The sequence below is a fragment of the Pelodiscus sinensis genome, chromosome 25 (assembly GCF_049634645.1).
Source record: "Pelodiscus sinensis isolate JC-2024 chromosome 25, ASM4963464v1, whole genome shotgun sequence".
In the NCBI taxonomy this organism is placed as follows: Eukaryota; Metazoa; Chordata; order Testudines; family Trionychidae; genus Pelodiscus; species Pelodiscus sinensis.
Window position 1 is genome coordinate 9,345,709 of NC_134735.1, and position 19,579 is coordinate 9,365,287.

Consider the following 19,579-nt stretch of genomic DNA (forward strand, 5'->3'; position numbering starts at 1 on the left):
TCTCATGCCACCGGTTGTCTCTACAAGTCATGCCGTAAGACCGGATGGGGTCTCAGGCATAGGGTGAGTCTATAAAGGAATGTCTAAGGCTGTACTGTCACGCAGACAATTATTCCTTCCTACTCCACAGCAGAGAAATTGGAACCTGCATACATATTAGAATATTAACCAAAAAACTTCTTCCAGTGTCTTGTTACATTTTCCAAAATGCTTTCGAGTTACATACTAGATACAAATCATCCTAGAAACAAGAATAGATTTCATCTGGTTTAATTTTCATTGGAGGAATTATCGACCTGTCATTCTACAGAATGTACAAGAGGTGAATAATTTACGCCCACATGAGATTTGCACCAAAGATATTTAGGATTTCACAATGGCACCTGTACAACTTACAGGGGAAGCTTTTTCTGGCAGTGGGAACACTTACATCTCCCTTCCAATGTTTCCTCTGATCTTTGCAATCTTGGTGTGGATTTTTTCCATCCATGTGTAGAATAATTTTTTCATGTGCACTGAGGTAAGTATGAATGTGCACCACCAGTGGAAACAAAAAGGCTAGCTGTAGGTGCTCTGCTAATCAACATCTGAATCTTCCCCAAGCAGCCACACAAGCACACTGCTTACAGGGAACACTGCTCCCTTCCAAATACCCCCAGAAAAAGGCGCATGTTGCCCTTGCCTGGCAGAGTTAAGGGCCATATTTTCAAAAGGCCAGTTTTCTTTTTTTGCAAGTACAGTTTTACACGAGCAGTGGAGAGACATAAGTCAGGTGGAGCTAAAGTTACTCTGTTCTACACCTGAGATTCCTTTTGCAAATGCAAAAACGCAGATGCAAATTTTCCTTCTGCAAATGCAAAAACGCAGGTGCAAATTTCCGCTTGCAATATGCACTTGCAGGACAAGTGTCTGGCCCACCACCTTTTCGAAAATCTACTCTGAAATTCTTTGCTGAACACGTGCTCGTAAGATGCTTTCCATTCACCAGCAAATCAGCTCAGCTTATGATGTACTACTTCCATTGCAAGCATAGGAAAAATCACATCAGATACGTATCCAAACAGCTGCAGTATCTAGCAGGGAGAGTGTCTATTTCACAACCAGGGGGCGGATTTTAAAGCAATTTACGTCTGAGTATTCTGAATTTACTGCAAAAAGTAACCAACAAGTCTGACACTCAATCCCAACAGACACTATAAGTCAGCTAAATTTGTGAGTTATTCTGTATTTGACTCACTGCTCCATTGAAAGAGACAGCCAGCCATTTGACTGTCTATAACAGATGTTTGTTCTTTCCTCACACTCACTCTTGGGTCTTTAAAAGTGTTTGGGGTTTGTTCTACTACAACCGGGCTGCGTCTAGACTGGCATGATTTTGCGGAAATACTTTTAATGGAAAAGTTTTTCCGTTAAAAGTATTTCCGCAAAAGTGTGACTAGATTGGCACGGATGCTTTTGCGCAAAAAGTGCTTTTGTGCATAAGCATCCGTGGCCAGTCTAGACGCGATTTTGCTCAAGAAAGCCCCGATCGCCATTTTAGCCATCGGGGCTTTTTTGCACAAAACAGTTCTTCCTTGTCTACACTGGCCCTCTTGCGCAAGTATTCTTGCGCAAGAGGGCTTTTTCCCGAGCTAGAGCGTGAAAGTATTTGCACAAGAAGCACTGATTTTGTACATTACAAAGTCAGTGCTCTTGCGCAAATTCAAGCAGCCAGTGTAGACAGCTGGCAAGTTTTTGCCAGTCTAGACACCCCCCCTCCCCCCGGTGTTTTTAGAATGACTCAGTCAGAGGGTTGGACTTTTCACCTCCAGATCCCCTCTTTGATAAAGACCATGCCGCAGTGAGCAAATGTTATGATCACCCAATGACCAGCCAATACTCCATGGAAGATGAATTGACAGTTTTGGTCCAGTTCTTATTGGACATCACAAATGCCATCCTGGCACAAACTGACATTCTTATATTTAGTCTAAGCAGGTATTCAGGACTGAAGGCTCATTCCAACTGATCGGTCTCACCAAGCATCTATCAGATAGATGTCCCAAGAGGTGGTCAGCACTGAGATCCCATAGTGCTAAATGAAATATAAATCCCAGATTCAGGAAAGCACTTCAACAAATGCTTGAAAGGAGGAAAGTACATATATCCCATTGATTTCTGGTGAGTTACGCCAGAGTTAGAATGGGGATGTTTTCCTGAATCAGGATCTCAATAGCTACAAGAGAAGAAAAGCGAATAAAGCTTAAATATCTTGCCCACAAGTAGAGCACCAACCCATTCCCTTCTCTGGGAGCTGTACCTATTTGGAGAGTGTGAAGAGGGTCTCCAGCATCAATACTCTGGCACTTTTTGCTAGCCATAAATTAACTTCTACAAATATTTTTCATCCCATTAGTGCAAGATGCAAATATCCCGTGTTTGGTGCTGGGGCGAATAAATCTGGCGCAGGCAGGTGAGAGAGACAGCGGCTCCCCACATAACGTTTTTAAGAGGCCTATTTTTATTTGGGGGAGATTTGGGGAGTTGGTTTATTTTATTTCCGGTGTTCATTCTGAGACCAAATCAGCCGAACTGAGATAAAACGGGATTAATGCACCTCGCGAGAAAAGCATCTGCCTCTTTGGAGAGAATATGGCAGCTGGTTTGACAAACCTTCCAGTTTGTCAGACCATGAAGGAAGACATACGTTTGTAATGCATAATGGCCTATATTCTTTCCCTGATCTAATGAGCTAGGGTATCTTGCACTGCTGCCAGACAGTGACATCTTGTTTCCCCCACAAAGGAATTACATACAGATGACCCTCATAAGCCACTAGGAATACAAACAAGGAGAGGCTGCAGGAAGCCCATTTGGTCTTGCCCTCTCTGGTTTCACATAGCATTCCTTCTCCATTGCTTCATGTGAGCTATTATGACCTAGTGATGCTGCGCTTGTGCCCAAATGCCCCTGGAGGGATGGGGGGACCAGGGCCCAATTATTCTAGGGGTCATATAAGCCCTAAAATGCTCACCGTCTGGGAATACTCTTTGGTCTCCATTTTTTAACCCTGCATCTTCCCCACTGAGTTTCCTTCAGAACTGTATATAGTTACAGTCACTCTGCCCTTACGGTGGCAGTTAATGCTGCTTTGGTAAGTGCTATTGTAAGTGAAACAACATGAAGCAAATTTAATTTCCCCATCACAGTTAATGTAAATGGGGAGGGGAGTTCCGGGGAATTTTTTTCAGCAGACAAAAGGAGGCATGTACAGTGTATGTCTTCAACAATTTTAAACAATGTAGCACTGCACACAGCAGGGGGGGGGCTGCGAAGCTTGGTTGAGGTTGGGGAGTCAGAGGGTGGAATATTTCCCGGGGAATGTTTTGCTGCTGAATGATGAGTTAGCACTCGGCTGAGGTCTCAAGAGTTAACGTGTTGTTAGGATAGCCTCACACTTTCGTCTAGAGGCAGCCTGGACTGAGGCCGGAGGGTGGAAACACATTGCACACAGGGCAGTGGCTGCACACACGTCCCTGCAGAAACGGAACACCATGATGAACCCACACTCTCCGGCTGGAGTGCACCACTCTCCCCTCAGCTGCACCATGCGAAGGGGTGTGTGTGTGTGAGGGACAGAGACACACATACTGTGTGCACATGGCTGGCGGGTATGCGAGGCAGGAGAGGGCACAGCCTTGCCAAGTCACCAGCCTGGCCCCGCCCACACTGCCCCCAGAACGCTTGGGGGCGGAGCATTGCTGCCTTCAAGCGCCGTCCCTCCCAGAACTCCTGGGCCGGAGGAGGCTGCAGTCGCGCACCCTCCTCCCTCCCTGTACTGTGGGGCCAGAAGGACTGGGGTTGCACACCACCTGTCGTCTCCATGCTCCGTGGCCAAGGAGGCTGGGGGCCACGTGCCTGACTGCCCTCCTCCCCTCCCCGTGCTGGGGTGGCACACATGGACACAGCATGCTGTCCCACCTTCCCATGGTGCGGGGGGTGGGGGAGGGAAGGTGGCTTGGCTCTCATGGGGGCAGGGCTTTGGCAGAAGGGGTGGAGCGGAAGGGGTTTGGGGTTTGCCTCCCCCACTCTACCTTCACCCACCACCCATGTGTGTGTGAGAGAGAGAAAGAGGCAGAGACGTGCATTGCCCTTTTAAGTACGCTGGCCCCACTTCAAGTACATTGTCCTTGTAAATAGGCCCCGAAGGCCAGACACAGGACTCTGTAGCTGTGATACCCTGCTTTGTGGACATGGTGTAGGGAGTGAGGGGCTCCTGGGAGTAGCTCCAAGCAGGAGCGATTGGTGGCCCTCCTCCATCCCCGCTCAACCCTCCTCTATTCCTGCCCCACCTCTTCCCCCCAAGCCCGTCACCCGAGCAAGGCAGCCTGGAAGACTAGCAGGGCCAGGAGTCTGGTACCTGCTCAAGGGGTCCGGCCCCTCTGCACTCACCGGCAGCGGTGGAGGAAGTGGAGCAACATGGTCCCAGCTTGCTTTGCTCCCCCAGCCATGTCGCTCCACTTCCCGTGGGTCCCGCCCCCGAGCAACGCGCCGGGAGAGCAGAGCAAGCTGGCGCCTCATTGCTCCGCTTCCCACATCACTGGACCCCTGCTGCCTGCGCCAGACCCCCCTCTGTTGACATTCTGGCCCCACCGGCTGCTGGCTGGTCTCTGGCCCTTCCCACCCAAGGTGTTTGGGGCACATGTCTCCACATGCTGCTTCTGGCTGTAAAGCAGAGGGCAGGAGCAGCAGGACAGTGTGGGGGAGAGACAGCTGAACTGCAGCTGCCCAGCCGCATACCTTACAGGGAATTTAGGGGAGCTGATGAGGGGCTGCTGTTCCACCCTGGTTCCAATCCCCCACAAGGACAGGCTGCTATTCTACAAAACCCTGCAAGTCACGGACAAAGCAGACAGCCAAAGGCGTTACAAGGAAGCATCGCACAACTTTAAACGGGCACGTGCTCCAATAGATAAGCAACGTAACTGAAACAACGTTCTCCAGGACAATGCTAAGTGAGGAGTTCCTGTATTTAGAGAGTCACGTGAGTGGGGCCTTCTCAGTCGGTGGGTTACATTCCTTGGGGAATCGCCAATAAATCCTCCCCCTCTAGATCTCAGAATGAAAGAAGATAAGGGCTTGCCACTGTCTAAGTCAGTGCAGACAAGAACAGGGGCTGCATTCTGAGCAGGGCCTCTGAGGAGACACGGCCCAGCAGGCTTTCAGGCTAAAAGAACTTTAACTGCCTTTGCACCTCCCAAATTCTGGGCCTGGTGGAGCCCCAGGGGCTGTTGTACTTAGACAATTGGAATAGCCAAAGTGCAGAGCACCATGGCTACGTCTACACTGGCATGATTTTCAGGAAATGCTTTTAACGGAAAAGTTTTCCATTAAAAGCGTTTTCGGAAAAGAGCATCTAGAGTGGCAGGATGCTTTTCCGCAAAAGCACTTTTTGCGGAAAAGCGTCCATGGCCAATCTAGACGCGGTTTTCCGCAAATAAGCCCCGATCACCATTTTCACGATCGGGGCTTTTTTGCAGCAAACACTACTGTGCTGTCTACACTGGCCCTTTTCCGGAACAGTGTTCCGGAAAAAGACTTTTGTCCGAATGGGAGCAGCACAGTTTTTCCGGAAAAGCACTGATGATTTTACATGAGATCGTCATTGCTTTTCCAGAAAATCAGGCTGCCAGTGTAGACAGCTGGCAAGTTTTTCTGAAAAAGTGGCTGATTTTCCGGAAAAACTTGCCAGTCTAGACACAGCCCATGGGTGTACGTCCCCTCGCCCCCATCCAGCACAGAGCCATTCCCACCATCTATACGCTGGTGGGGGTGGGGGAGGAGCATTCCCTGGGGCTGTCCCTGCCGGCCTTTGCCCCTTGATGCTCTTGGAATAAAGGGAACGAATCATCCCTGGGAAACAGAGTCCGGGTTTCTCCAGCTTTTCTGTGCAGCAAAGCTCCTTGCCGCTTTTCTCAGTGGCGCTGCCCCTTCACCTCAGCTCGCCGTGGGCTTTTCAACTCTGCAATCCCTGTACAGTAGGCTCTTTTCTAATGCCCGACACCATCACCTCCCACTCATTGGGATCCTCTGTTCAGGCAGCCCGGCAGCTTGTATCTTCCTCCTTTTCTTTCTTTTACTTTAGCTCAATTACGCTTTGTGCCAACGGCTTCACAATTTCATCCAGCGCTCCCACAGGAGCCCTCTCCAGCTCATTATTTTAAACTGTGTGGTCACCGGGGGGACATTCTCTTCTCCTGCTTTTGCCCATACCCTCATTACCTGACAGGGCTCTGAACAGAACTGTATAAACCTCTCATTTGCCCTGTGCTCGGAGTCTCCCCAGCCCCTTCCGGATGACTCTGCCCCCTCCCTTCCTGTGGTTTTTAGCTTCTTCAGCAAGTTGGAGTCCCCCACTCCCCGGCCCAGCGGAGCATCCCCTGCCAGCTGCCCTGATTCACATGTGACGGTAGAAAACAATTTAATAAAGCTCAGTAACGGATAGGCTTCCAGCATCAGGCACCAGATAAAAGATTCCAGGAGAATTAACATAATCCCAATGTTCCATTTAAAACCTGACAGCGCTCAGATGTGAACTGTGCATCCTTCATGCGTAATAATTCATCTCAGAACTATTCGGACACAAAGGCCTACAGTATAATATATATAATAGCGTATGACTAATATGCTATATCACAGCACCTTTTTCTCTGCAGATCTCAAAGCTCTTTAGCAAGGAGGTCAGCATCCTTTTCCCAGTTTTGCAGATGGGGAAACTGAGGCATGGAGCCATGCAGTAGCATGCGCAAGGTCGCTCGGGGCAATGCCACATATTGAAGCCCCATCTCCTGAGCCAAAGTCTAGTACCTATCCATTAGGCAACACTACCTCCCTGTATGTTCAAAACCAAATGAGCAACACTTAAAGCATCTACTGAAAAAAAAAACTTGAATCCTTTTCTGATCCAGATTCTGATGGTAATTTCAGGGATTTAGGAGCAAATTTCAGGGATTCAGGGAGCCTGCAAGCAGAATAGAAAGGTCCAGTTGCCCAGGAAGACTGGCCTTTTGCAACTAAAGCACAAACACCTTAACCCAGCAAGAATGCACTGGTCTCATTCTTTCCGACAGCAGAATGGACATGCAGTCAAATTACCCGTGACCCAAGATCTAGCCATGACTTCAGCCCTTGGGACTGGAGGAGGAACTAAATAGGGATGTAAAATCTCATTGAATTGGTTAACCGGTTAAACGTGATGTTTATCTGGTTAACCAATTAAAGAAGGGGTGGGGGGGTTGAAGTGCCCCCCCACCATAGGCAGGGGCTGGTCCAGCCCCACCTGAGCAGCCCCTGCTTGAGATGCACTTGGGCTCACTGGGGGCAGGACTGCTCTGGGCAGCCCCTGTCCATGGTGGATCCCACAGGCCTGAATCAGCCATCTGCCTGTGGCAAGCAGGGAGCTGCTCCAGCCCTCACCAGTTAACCCAAACTAAAGGGTGTTTGCAGCTTTGTGCTGGCCTGCCCCCATGTGGAGTAAGACCCCTTTCCCCACTTCATTTCCCCAGCAGTACAAGCCAGGATATAGGGAATGAGGAAGCCGCAGCCCACGCCAGCAGCTCCCGGCATTCCGGAGCAGTTTTACTTCACACACAAATGGCTTATTTCAGGGTGTGCCTGCCGCTCGCTGTCTCAGGCAAAAGGGGCGAGAGGACACTGCCCAGAGAGCAGGGGGTGGTCAGCCACGGGGAGGCAGATAAATGGCACAGACTGGAAGGGAATGGCTGGCGGGAAGTCTCCAGTCTAAGATACCGCGCTGCAGTGGCTGCATTTGAATGTCACCACGAACTGCTGAAGAACAAAGGGGAGGGCTGTTCTCTGCACAGTATGCTGTGCCGAAGGGTCTATTCTTCACTCCACGTGGGACATGACCTAAGAAAGCCCATCTCTTAGCATGGCATTCACATCCCAAGCAGGTTCTGCCTCATTAAACACAGGAACATGAGAGTTGCCAGACTGGCTGAGCACAGGGGTCCATCTCGTGCACATCCCGTCTTCTACCATGGCCAGCACCAACTGCTTCCAAAGATGGGGCAGGAAACTCAACCCCCCACAGTAGCTGCTACAGGATAATCGGCTCCTTGGATAAAGTTCCTTCCTGACCCCCTTGGTTAAAAGTGGGCTCATACCCTGAAGCAGGAGTGTGTATGGCATTTCCAAAACTTATCGCTGTCTTTATAACCTATCCTTGCTTAAAGAAAAGAGAGGACTATGGAGCATTTTAAAGACTAACAAGATGGTTTATTAATCTTTTGGTGTTGATAGGGGGGATCTGGTTGGTCGGATTGATGTTCATTGGTAGTTTGGAAATATTCTCGTAGACAGAGGCGGCGAAAGAAAGCTTCAAGGTCACCACAAAATTGAATCCAGTTGGTGAGGAAGGTGGGGCAGAAAGAAAGACCCCGGGATAAGACAGACTCCTCTTCTGGGTTGAGTTTGTAGCTAGAGAGGTTAATAATATTATCCGGTGGGTTGAGGTAGTTGCTGTTGTAGTATCCTGTGGTGTGGAGTAGTTTAGAAAGTTTATTGTCTTTTATTTTTTGTAGGGAGTAGAAGTGTGTACAGTAGATTTCTTGTCTAGTGGAATAAACTATCTTGTTAGTCTTTAAAGTGCTGCATAGTCCTCGCTTTTGTTTCAGCAAGATCAGACTAACACGGCTACATCTCTATTACTATCCTTGCTTGGCACTGGAGCATCTGGAAGCACTAGAAAAGACACTTGTGACTGTAAGCTCTTTGGGGCAGTAAGCGTGTCTTTATTTATATACAGTGCTTACAACAGGAGCCAGATGCCACCTGGGGTACATGAGTTCTAATGTAATAGACATGTTTAATAACGAGACGGTGGTGAGGCCTTTTATCACCGCTAATTGCTGTTTGCTTTAGCATCTCTTTAAACTGTATTTCAAAGGAAGAACAACTGGGTAGATCCATGGAGAAAATCTGAGCTGAGTCATGGAATTATTCATGCCCCGGCTCTATCAGGCAACATCTGAAAATCCTACATTTTATTGATCACTGCCACTTTCTCTCCTTGTCGGAACAAACTAGCTCTGTCCGTGGCAATATATTTGTGCCGTAAAATTATCAGGTTGTAGCAGAATATATAGTATCTCTCTGGGCCTGAGGATGTCAATGTACCAGAGATGATTAAACATCTCGGGTTATACTGGGCATGTGAAACTTCCCTGTCTGCAATGAAAGCTAAAGAAAGAAAATGGTAATGCAAAGGAGACTGTTCCCAGCTGCACAGTGTGGTATGCTGGGGCTCTGGATTAGGGATGTAATAGTGTAGTCCACTAACCGATTAACTGATAAGCAAAAGCTTATAGGTTAATGCTATAGACTATGCTCATTTCCTTCCCCCCACCCCACCAGTACATTTTTTTAGCAGGCTGGCCAGGAGACTGGCTCGGTCTTGGCTTGCAACAGGTCCGGGACCTACCCCTGCTGCAGCTCTGCATTTAAAGTATATTAGGAGCCAGGTGGGCAGGCAGCCTGGCTCAGTTCCGGCTCGCACCAGGTCCAGAAGCTCAGGCCCTGCCCCCAACAGAGGCTGCTGCCACTCCGCACTGCTGCCTCTATCTCAGAGGCAGTAGCACAGGACAACAGGCCACCGGCCTACGAGGGGAGCTGGTTTTTAAACTGATTTCCCTCACAGACCAGCTCCCACCTGGCACCCTCCTCGGGAGTGAGAACCAGAATACAATATCTGCCAGCCTCGCCCCCCGGGGACTATAGAATAGGTGACTAATCGATAGGAATTCATGAGGTTAATCGATTATTCAATTAACTGATATTTAATATCCCTACTCTGGATGCTGCTGGCGTGTGACTTAACGGGGCACTGTTGTTGCACAGAAATAGTTGGGGACAGAGGATTTGGAAAGGGGGTTAGAAAAGAAAATCCCAAATAAGCTGAATGTATGTAGAATGTTGTCATCAGACTAAAGCGGCAGAATGGAACTGGGTTTCCCCCATGGTTAAAGCTCTCCGGATTGTGATGTCACCTTTGGATTTGACTGAATATCCAGGGTAACAAACACCTTTTCATTATTGTCATTAAACATGGCAGTGATACTCAGAGGTCCCGCCAGGCCAAGGTATGTGCTGCACAAACACAATAAAAGACAGGCCTTGCCCAAAGAGCTCACATTTTCGTGTATTTTAAGACAGGGAGCAAGTCACTATGTGTGATCACGGATCACCAAAATCCCTCTATGGAAGAACAAACAGAGGCTGATGCAGAGTCCCCATAAACTTAGATACAAACAGCTTTAGGATCAAACTCATCCGTGTCTGCTTCAGCAAAAATCCCTTATTCCTGACTCCACATTTATTCCATTTGGCAACACCACGAGTAGCACACATTTTTAACCTTGTTTTCAGCGGCTGAATTCCTCCTGGGTTTGTGTGTGTGTGTTTTTAAAACTGGGCTCTGATGATTTCTAGCTGTTATCTATGTTGTACAGAGATTCTGACCAGTCTATGCACTGAGAAGGCCAGGAAAAAAAAACTGTCTAGACTGCATTACATTAAACCGCTAGCCAAGAAAAAAGGAGAGAGAGAGAGAGAGAGAGAGAGGAGAGAGAGAGAGAGGAATGCATTACAGAAGAGGGAAAATACAGTGCACTGGATTATTAGGTTTAACGCTCACAACCAACAGTCTATGCAATCTGAGATGGGGTGGGATTTTTTTTCATATTATGTTTCTGTCAGAGAACCTTGTAGAACTAGGTTGGCAGAGCCCTTCCATGCAGATGTTTGGAAATTTGCTGAGGGCTACTATAAAAAAGCAACATGCAACAGCTAGAAGGAAAGACATGGCTGGAAATATTTTTTTTCCTATACCTACAAAGTACTTGACTTGTAAATGAAAAACACTGCCCTCTGCTGAAATGAGAGAATAAGCACTTCTGAAACATTAGTTCTCTTTTAATGCTGCCACCTTTTCAGTTTCTTAGCAATATTGCAATAACTGAGTATCATGGGGCAAGCCCATATTTTATTCAGAGTGGTTAACTTAATCCAATTCCTTTTCCTGGTTAAAGAGTTGCTCAGTTTGCAAGAAAAGCAAGAGACGGCTTTGCAGTAGATTGGCTGGGTTTTACTCTTGCTCTGTGCAAGAGTAAAATTGAATTATTAAATCAAAAAGGGCTTTTTAAGTCTTCTCATAAGTGGGCTGAAGGTTTAAAAATCAACTCTCATTTAATTCTTTCAACAGAAAGAGTCCAGAGAAGGGAGAAATCAAGCTAAGAAGGAGGGGTTTGCACAGCAGGTAGAAAACAGTAGGTGGCAAGGCATGAAATTAACAATCCAGCCTTTATTACAGGGCATTCATGACAGACCCTATGGAGCCAGGTACCAGAGTTAATGGCCCCATTACCATTAAGGATTGAGTGGTGAAACTCACCTCATGCAGAGTCTATCCATGGCCTCTGCTTCATTTCAATTCTACAGAAGCCTATTAAATTACACTGTGCAAAAGTGCACATGGACCAGCACACACCCAGTCTGGAGAGTGGGTCTGCTTCATTGGAGGAAGCAGCTGCGGCAGCACCCAGGCCTGTTATATTTACTTCAGCTGTATTCCCACCCATGTGTTTAACTAGGGTTGGTTGTCATGTTTCATCTTAATAGCCTGTATGAAGTTCCCAGGAGGAAGCTGAGAGCAAATAATTAGACTTCTCTGCCGTAAAGAAGTAATGTTGTTATTCAAATGTATTGAGAAGGAATATGCCGCTGCCACCCCAAGTTTACACTGCTGTCTGTACTTTCCTGCTGAAATTACTAAAAATGTGCTCCCTGATACGAAGAGTCCTGTGACCCGAAATAAAACTCAATAAATACGTGAGGGTTTTTGAGCCATAAAAAACTGGAACAATGGGTCCATAGTGTCGGAAGTACCGAAACAGCCACAAAAGCGGCAAAGTCGGGGTTGGGTTTTTTATAGTCTTAACATGCAAAAAATGCAACATGAAAATAAGCAGGGTGCGTCTAGACTGGCAAGATTTTGCGCAAAAGCATATGCTTTTGCGCAAAAACTTGCCAGCTGTCTACACTGGCTGCTTGAATTTGCTTAAGAGCACTCACTTTGTAATGTACAAAATCAGTGCTTCTTGCGCAAATACTTTCACGCTCCCGCTTGGGAAAAAGCCCTCTTGCGCAGGAATACTTGCGCAAGAGGGCCAGTATAGACAGGGAAGAATTGATTTGCGCAAAAAAGCCCCGATGGCTAAAATGGTGATCGGGGCTTTCTTGCGCAAAATCGCGTCTAGACTGGCCACGGATGCTTTTGTGCAAACATCCGTGCCAATATAGACGCGCTTTTGCGGAAATACTTTTAATGGAAAAACGTTTCTGTTAAAAGTATTTCCGCAAAATCATGCCAGTCTAGACGTAGCCGCAGAGAATCCCAATTGTCCTGTGAAGGTTTGCGTCTCCGGTTGATATAAGTGGGGACCAGGTTTGGGTCTCATTTACCCCTTTGTAAACTGGAAGTCACTCCACTGACTTCTGAAGAGGCATTCCAGATTTACACCAGGCGTGTTCATGGATTAGAATCAGGGCCAAGGTGCATTTAGCAATCAGGCTGGAATTGACTAACTGGTGCTAACTCAGCCCAGTTGAATTTGTGTTTCAGGTTTTTCCCTTTACACCTTCCATTAAAGGATGAAATGCTGGAAGGGAAGGTTCCTCAAGTTAATGTTTTCTAAGTCTGTGTGGCAGTCCCAGGTGGCAGGAAGCCACTTGTCTAACGCTATTTGCTTCCAGGGGGTGAAAAAAAACATATTGATCTTCATTCAACTTCTGTCTGCTCCTACACGCCAATGTTTCATTGCCTCACCAGTCACTGAAAGAAATTTCTCATTGTTTTACACTCAGCAAGTCCCAAACTCAAAGACAAGCATTTGGGCCCATTCGGGACCCTCTGAATCATCACAGGCTCAGGAGAGTTGCCGCAAACTGCATGGGTTCGAGTCTGATCTCACTTGCACCAGTGTATCTGGTACCGCTGAGGCCAACGGGGCTCCATGAGCAGAAAACTGGAGTTAATTGGAGCCTGGCCCTTGGTCTGTGTGTGTGTGTAGGATTAGGAGTAGCTTATACAAAAGAACTATGTAAATAAGATGTTAGAGTCTTTCATGATAGAAGTATGAATGGGGTTGATCTCTGTCCCAAATACACCCTGGATTAAGGGCAAGGATTCATAGGGTTGCCAGATGGTTTCAACAAAAATACCGGACACACTTGACATTACATCACAATGTACATTACATCTTATTTAGAAAATACCAGACATTTATATTTTCTCATTTATATTTTCTCAATTTGTTTCCCGAACAGAAAGCTCGAATACTGGACGTTCCAGTTCAAAACCGGACACCTGGCAACCCTGGAAAGGAACTCCCCTGAATGCAAACCGTTATCTACTCGTCTTGGGTCTAAAAACTACAATATTTACCAAACCACAGGCACAAACCTTGCAACCTCTCATACCTCATTCGATGGCCTTATAATAATTCAGGTCAGCTCTTCCTCTCAACCTCTCACTGAAACAAGAATTTCTCCAAACTATTAATTAAGCCAGACCAATATGGAATCATATTTGACCAGCCTTTCTAAGAATTACCTCCTGCAGCCTTCACAGATCGCTGCTGGAAAACATCTCTTTCACGTAGGCAAATCTGGGAGGTTTAAAAAAATAAAACTCCCTTTGCTGCAGCTAGAAATCTGGTTTTAAAAACATCCCAGGCACACAATAATAATGAGCCCCGAAAAAGACTATCTCACAGGGAATAGTAATTATGCACCAAAATTATTTTCTATGTATTTATATAAAATAATCAATGATCATTTTCCCGCGCCAGCTACAATCCAATTGCCTCTCTCTCCTGCATTACTTGCAAATCACCCAAGCAATCAATGCCCTGACCTCTTCCCTTACCTGATACAATTTACAAAAGAGAAATAAGAGAGAAAGCCCTATAATTCAGCTATCTAAGACTGTTACTTTAAAAGTTCAGTCAAGGTCCAATCCTGCTGCTAGCGTCATAACTGACAAAATACCCATTGACTTTAGTGATACAGGATTGGGCCCTACTATCACTGTAACAATCTGCAGAAATAAATCAAAAGAAAAATGTAATCTTAGTAACAAAAAATGTAAAGCTGAAGAAAAATGAATATTCTTTGAAATGTTCAGAAAATTCAAGGAAATTGCTCCCCACAATTGCATGCAGAGAAAGAAATCTGGTATCTATGTTAGGTAACAATATAAGAAATGAAGTACACATTCAAATAATTTTCATCTACATATCCCAGAGCACTTCAGAAAAGGGTATGGTCCCGCAGCCTTTATTCACTGTAGTAATCCACTAAAGCTGGTAGGATGCCCCATGTACAGAAGGCAGTTGGACTGGGCGCTAGACATATGTAATACTGTTGCTACATAATAACAAACAATCAGACAACAAAAAATGCAAACATTAAAATAATGGCTTACATTCTACCACTCACTGTCTCTCCTATACATTGCTATTTATAATTAGTCTTATGTTCATATTGTCTAGTTCATATCTACGTATGTTTTGCTTTCTGGTCTTGTAGGGACATAATTCTGGGTAGTTTCTGAAGACATTTTGATACAGCACAGCACCTGAAATTCATTTATCAAAAGCAGTAAACGCTTGAAATCCTGCATGTGACATCATCTCTAGGAATGACACTTTGCATTGTTACGGTTAGTAACTTCAGCCATTGCACGAGGACATCAAATTCTCGTGGATCACTCATGAAGAGAGCTGCTGCTTTTTTAATGAAAAATAAAGGCTAGATAAATATGCTGTTTAAAATAGCTTAATCATATTACACATAGTCAGAGCAGCAGCTTTTACTACATCCGGGGTATGACACTGCAAATACTTTTTATCAAGAGCAGCACTTACTACAAAGAGTGTTATCATTGATTATATTCATGCCCGGAGTCTATCACAAACCACTGGGGGCAAAATTCTCTTCAGTAGCATTGGTGCAAATATGGAGTCATTCAACTTAAGTCAGGGAAGTTATTCTGGATCTACCCTGGCATTACTGGGCTCTGAATCCAGCCCCCGGACTGGAGAGATCTAGTCAGACATTTATGTCTAACATTGGAAAATATCTGATGGATCACATAAAATTCAAATAGATCCTGAAAAAGCTGGGGCAAACTCCCATTTAATAAAAAATAAAGGTATGAATTTTCTGCATTATCGATCTCTTCCCTCCCTCCTTTCCCCCGTTAGGTGGGTCTGAGAGTGCATGCACTTTCTGACTTCCCGTCTTTGTCCTGGATGCCTTCCCTAGAATTCCAATGGCATATGTTCAATTGTCAGTTTCGTTTGAAGCCAAACCTGACTGGTTTTAAAGCCCAAAGGCTACTTCCTTCAAGAGTTTTCCATGTCCCAATGTATTCTGTTCATGAAAATCAGAATCTGGGATTGGCGTAGCTGGGCACAAACTGACAGGCCAAGTAATGCAGAAAGAAAAATCTGCATTTTTCAGCGGAACCTGACGGGAGGAAAACACAATGCTGATCTTAAAAGCGTGGCGCTAAGGCATTTCTCGCTTTCCTGAGTTGCCTCTCTGTAGAATTCCTATTTCCTGACCAAAGCTGAGCTACCCCTTGGCTAGAGGGGGGCTTTAAGTTTAGAAAATTAAAAACAGCTCTTTCCAATCAATTCTTTTAACAACACTGACAGGAGCAGCAGGCAGGGGGGCTTGCAAGGAAAGGAAGGTCAGACTGCTCGATGTGAGGTCATTTCTGCCTGGCTAGTGTGAGTATAAAGCCGTGCCCAGCAGCAATTGGCACTGGTGTAGGGGAGAGCAGGGCAAAGCCTAATCAGATCTACGGTGTTTCCGCCAGTAAGAACAATCCAGGTGCAAGGTTCATGATTTTTTTGTAATAGCATCTGAATGTCAAGTGTCCCTTTCTTCTCTGCTCTTGCTGCAAGTGCCTGGAGGCTTTTCAAGTACCAGTAGAAAATACTTTTCTTGGGAAGCTGGGGCCCTTCGGCCTTGGAGTCTATTGCTGAAGGATTCCACTGGGTCATAGCGAGGTCCCAAGAAGAGGATCCTAATCCTATAGGGTGCTAAGCACTTTCCCCTCCCAATGACTCCTTCAAACCTCTGCTTGGGTATTTCACACGGCTGCTGAGCAAGTCACGGAGAAGCTTGCAGCTCTGGTGAGCCAGGCAGATGACAGGGCAAGCCACTGTGGGGCAAATGACCAGGCCTGATTTTCCACTCTCCTGCACCTAGTGCAGTCCTTTGCACCGGGGTTTAAATCGCAAGTCAGAATGGCAGCATCTGACAGCGCCTTTGGCAGGTCGACAGACGGCACTGGGTGCCTGGCCGTGGAGAATCCAGTGGCTCTAAGCTGATCACAAGTTGGAACTCGCAATGCCCCGGGGGCTGCAATTGGAGCAACTTAAGGTTGGATCCCTGCTCTCCGGTGCAAGCATATCCAGCTGCAGGATTGGAATCTGAGATGCTTGACCCCTCCCATGGGCTGGGGTGGGAATGTCACCTGAGTAAGGACTGTTGGGCTAGCTACAGTGCACTTCTGCTCCACAGGCCCTGACGGAGACCTGAGGAAACATGGGGCCCATGCAGGGGTGTCTGCACCCCCCACCCCTCCCCTCTGCTGCCAGAGTTTCCGCCCCCCCTAGCTGGGAGGAGCATTCTAGAGCTGCAGATCTGCAGTGACACAGCCGAGCCCCCACCGTGGCGCTGTGGTAGTGGTAACGGAGCATCCCTTCACAGAGCTTGGATGGGGAGCTCCCTCCCAGATGGGCCTCCTCAGTGCGCAACCTGGCCACAGGACCAAGGATTTCCCCGGTGGGGAGCCCCCACACAGCGTGGATGTAGTGAGCAGGCAAAGCTGCAAAAGGCCCTCACCCTGCAGCATCCCCCCAGCTGTATCCATGATGAAGTGGCCAGGCACAAGACACCAGCCTGGATGCACCTGCCCATGGTGGCTTATTCCCAGAAGCAGCAGGTGCTCCCTGCATGAGGCCCTTAGTCCACAGCGTGGGCTGGGTCCTGCAGCAGCTGGAACCATGCCCAAGGGGGAGGGATACCACTTGGCAAAGGAGCTGCCTCTCCTGCCAAGGACAGAGCTGTGTTTGTGGGTCCAGCACTACACCCTGTTCCTCTTAAGGGAGGGGAGGGCAGCTGTGACGTCGCATGTGGGTCAGTAAGATGCTGTCCCCCTCTGTCTCCATCTCTGGTGTCCTCCTTCCACTGCGCTCTGGGCAGCCACCAGGGATGCGCGACAAGGGAAACTCTCAGGACCCCTGGCAGGGAGCAAAGCCAGGGGACTTTGCGCCAAAACCAAACCAAAACAAACCCACAAACCCAAACAATGCCAGTGCGGAAGGCCCCTCGAGTTAAGAGCCGAGAGAGACCAGCCCCTTCATTGAGCCACATGCCTCAGAACTGCAGCTTTCATGAGGGCTCGTTTGTGCCACTCTCTCCGGCCTGGCTGGGCAGCGCCTTTAGGGGACACTGGTGAGCCGGTGGACTCCCCCATCAGCTCGGGCTTCTCCACCCGACAAACTTGGCTCCCGGGAAGCGCTGTCTGGCTTTCGGGTCCGTGTGGCCAGAGTCAGTGGGAGCCGCCGCGTCTCCTGCCTCAGCCCCTTCCTCCCCCTTCCTGCCTCAGCCTAGAAAATACAGGGGCAAGCTGCATCCAAGCCAGTGTGTGTGTCCGGAGTGGGGGGGGGGGGGGGGGTTGCTGCACTTCCCAGCTGGCCCCCTGCTCACAGCCCCTGACCTTGCAGTGCTTCGGAACAACCAGAATCAAGGGGGATCCGAATTCAGGACACCGCCCCGCAGCCCCCACGTGTGCACCCAGCCCCTCTCCAGCTCCGGGTGCACCCAGCCCCTCTCCAGATCCGGGCGCCCCCCAGCGCTCCCCCCTCCTCCACGCCACAGAGCAGAGGAGACGCCACTGTCTAAACTTTCCCCTCTGTCGGGGAGGTGCCGCTGCCTGGACCGGAGCGGGGCTGTCCCGCCCGCTCGCTCCCCGGCCAGCTCCCCTCTTGCAGGCGTCACGGGGGTCAACTCTGCCTCCTGGAGCGTGGCCGCCTCTGTCCCCACAAGCCAGCGCAGCGGGTGTCGCGCCGCGTCTCCGCAAACGCCGACCCTGCCTCCGGGAGACCCGGCGCTCGCCTGGCCCCGCTCCCCGCCCCGTCGCTGCTGGCAGAGCCGCACGCTGGAGTTAGCGCCGTGTGTGCCAGCAGCAGGCAGCTGACACCCTCCCTCCCCCGCGCTCCCCGTCCCTCTCCAGCCTTCTCCCCAGCCGCCCGGAGAAGTCCAACTCCTCTGTGGGGCTCGGGCTCTCCCCCAGGGCGCTTGGGGCGCGTCCTTCCGCAAAGTGCTCTTGGCGAGCCCCAGAAATCGCAGTAAGCCCTCGCCCCTCAAGCAGCCCCCCCCCAGAGGGCAAACAGCCCCCTACGCCCCTTCCTCCTCCCCCAGGTCCCCAAAGAGGCGCCAGAGCGCGGCTCTTACCGATCCGGATGACATGGGGCATCCCATGCGCGCCGCGAATCCCAAAGAGGCAAAGCAGGAGCCCGGCCCAATATTCCACAAGCGCCCCCCTGAGAGCGAGCCAGAAATGGGGCATCGTTGGGGGGGGGGGGGAGCGCCTCCCGGCAAGTTCCGCGCGGCGACCCTACGACTTCAGGGCTGGCTGGAGAGCGGGGGTCGGCTGGCGGCGCCCGGGGGCTAAGCAGAGCTGGCAGTCCGGGGCGAGGGGCGGCGGCGCATGGCACATCTTAGAGGACTCCGCAGCCGGTCCCACGGAAGCTGCGGCTGGCTCAGCCCCGCCGGTCGGTGCCTGCCTGGGCCGATCCGGGTTTCACCTGCAGACCAGCTCTGACTGCTCAGCCTCAGCCTGCCGGAGTCTCGCTGTCCCCTCCTACCACTGATGCTATCGCTGGTGAGCGCAAAGCCCCGGAGTGGAGTCTTGCACGCGCGCACACACGGGGGGGGGGGGGGGGAGCCGCGTTGGCAGGGGGACTGAAACCCCAACCCCAAAGAGCTGCCCCCTGGGGAGGCGGAGAGTGGGGGGGACAGCTCGGGCTGGGAAGGGGCAGGCGGGCCACAGCGCTTCGAAGGGGCCGAGGAGAGGCAATGGCTCCGCCCTGCCCGTCGGGGGGCGCAGGAGATCGCAGGCGGCGCTAGGACGCGCGCAGCCGTGCGCCAGGGCGCACGGCTGCGCGCGGAAGGGAGGCCGCCAGTGAGTCTCTGGGGCGCCCTCCCGCTAGCTGATGCGCTTGGGGGCGGGTGCAGCAGTGGGGTACCGGGCACGAATGGGAGAAGTTGTGCCGGTCGGAGGTGGGGGAGGGGACCTGGCTAGGGCACAGCCGGGAGAGGGGAACTTCGCCAGGCTAGGAGTCCCCTTGGGTAGGAGGGACACAGGGACTGGCTGAAACTTCTCCAAGGGCCCGTGCGCTTCCCTCCCGGCACCGGCCTCAACCCTCTGCCCCTCCCCGGT

At 49.6% G+C, this 19,579-nt stretch overlaps 1 protein-coding gene across 2 annotated transcripts in view; it reads right to left on the bottom strand.

The window, feature by feature from the left end:
• GRIK3 (glutamate ionotropic receptor kainate type subunit 3) overlaps window positions 1–19,042 on the bottom strand; it is a 303,000-nt gene extending 283,958 nt beyond the window's left edge. The window contains exon 1 of one of the 2 annotated variants that reach the window (XR_012897571.1): window positions 18,592–19,042. Coding sequence is in view for 1 of the 2 variants with exons in the window: in XM_006134255.4 (XP_006134317.2) it covers window positions 18,592–18,706 (115 nt within the window). In the remaining variant the exon portion in view is untranslated. The remainder of the gene's footprint in view (window positions 1–18,591) is intronic. The other variant, XM_006134255.4, reaches the window with a different exon arrangement.
• Window positions 19,043–19,579: the final 537 nt, after the last annotated feature.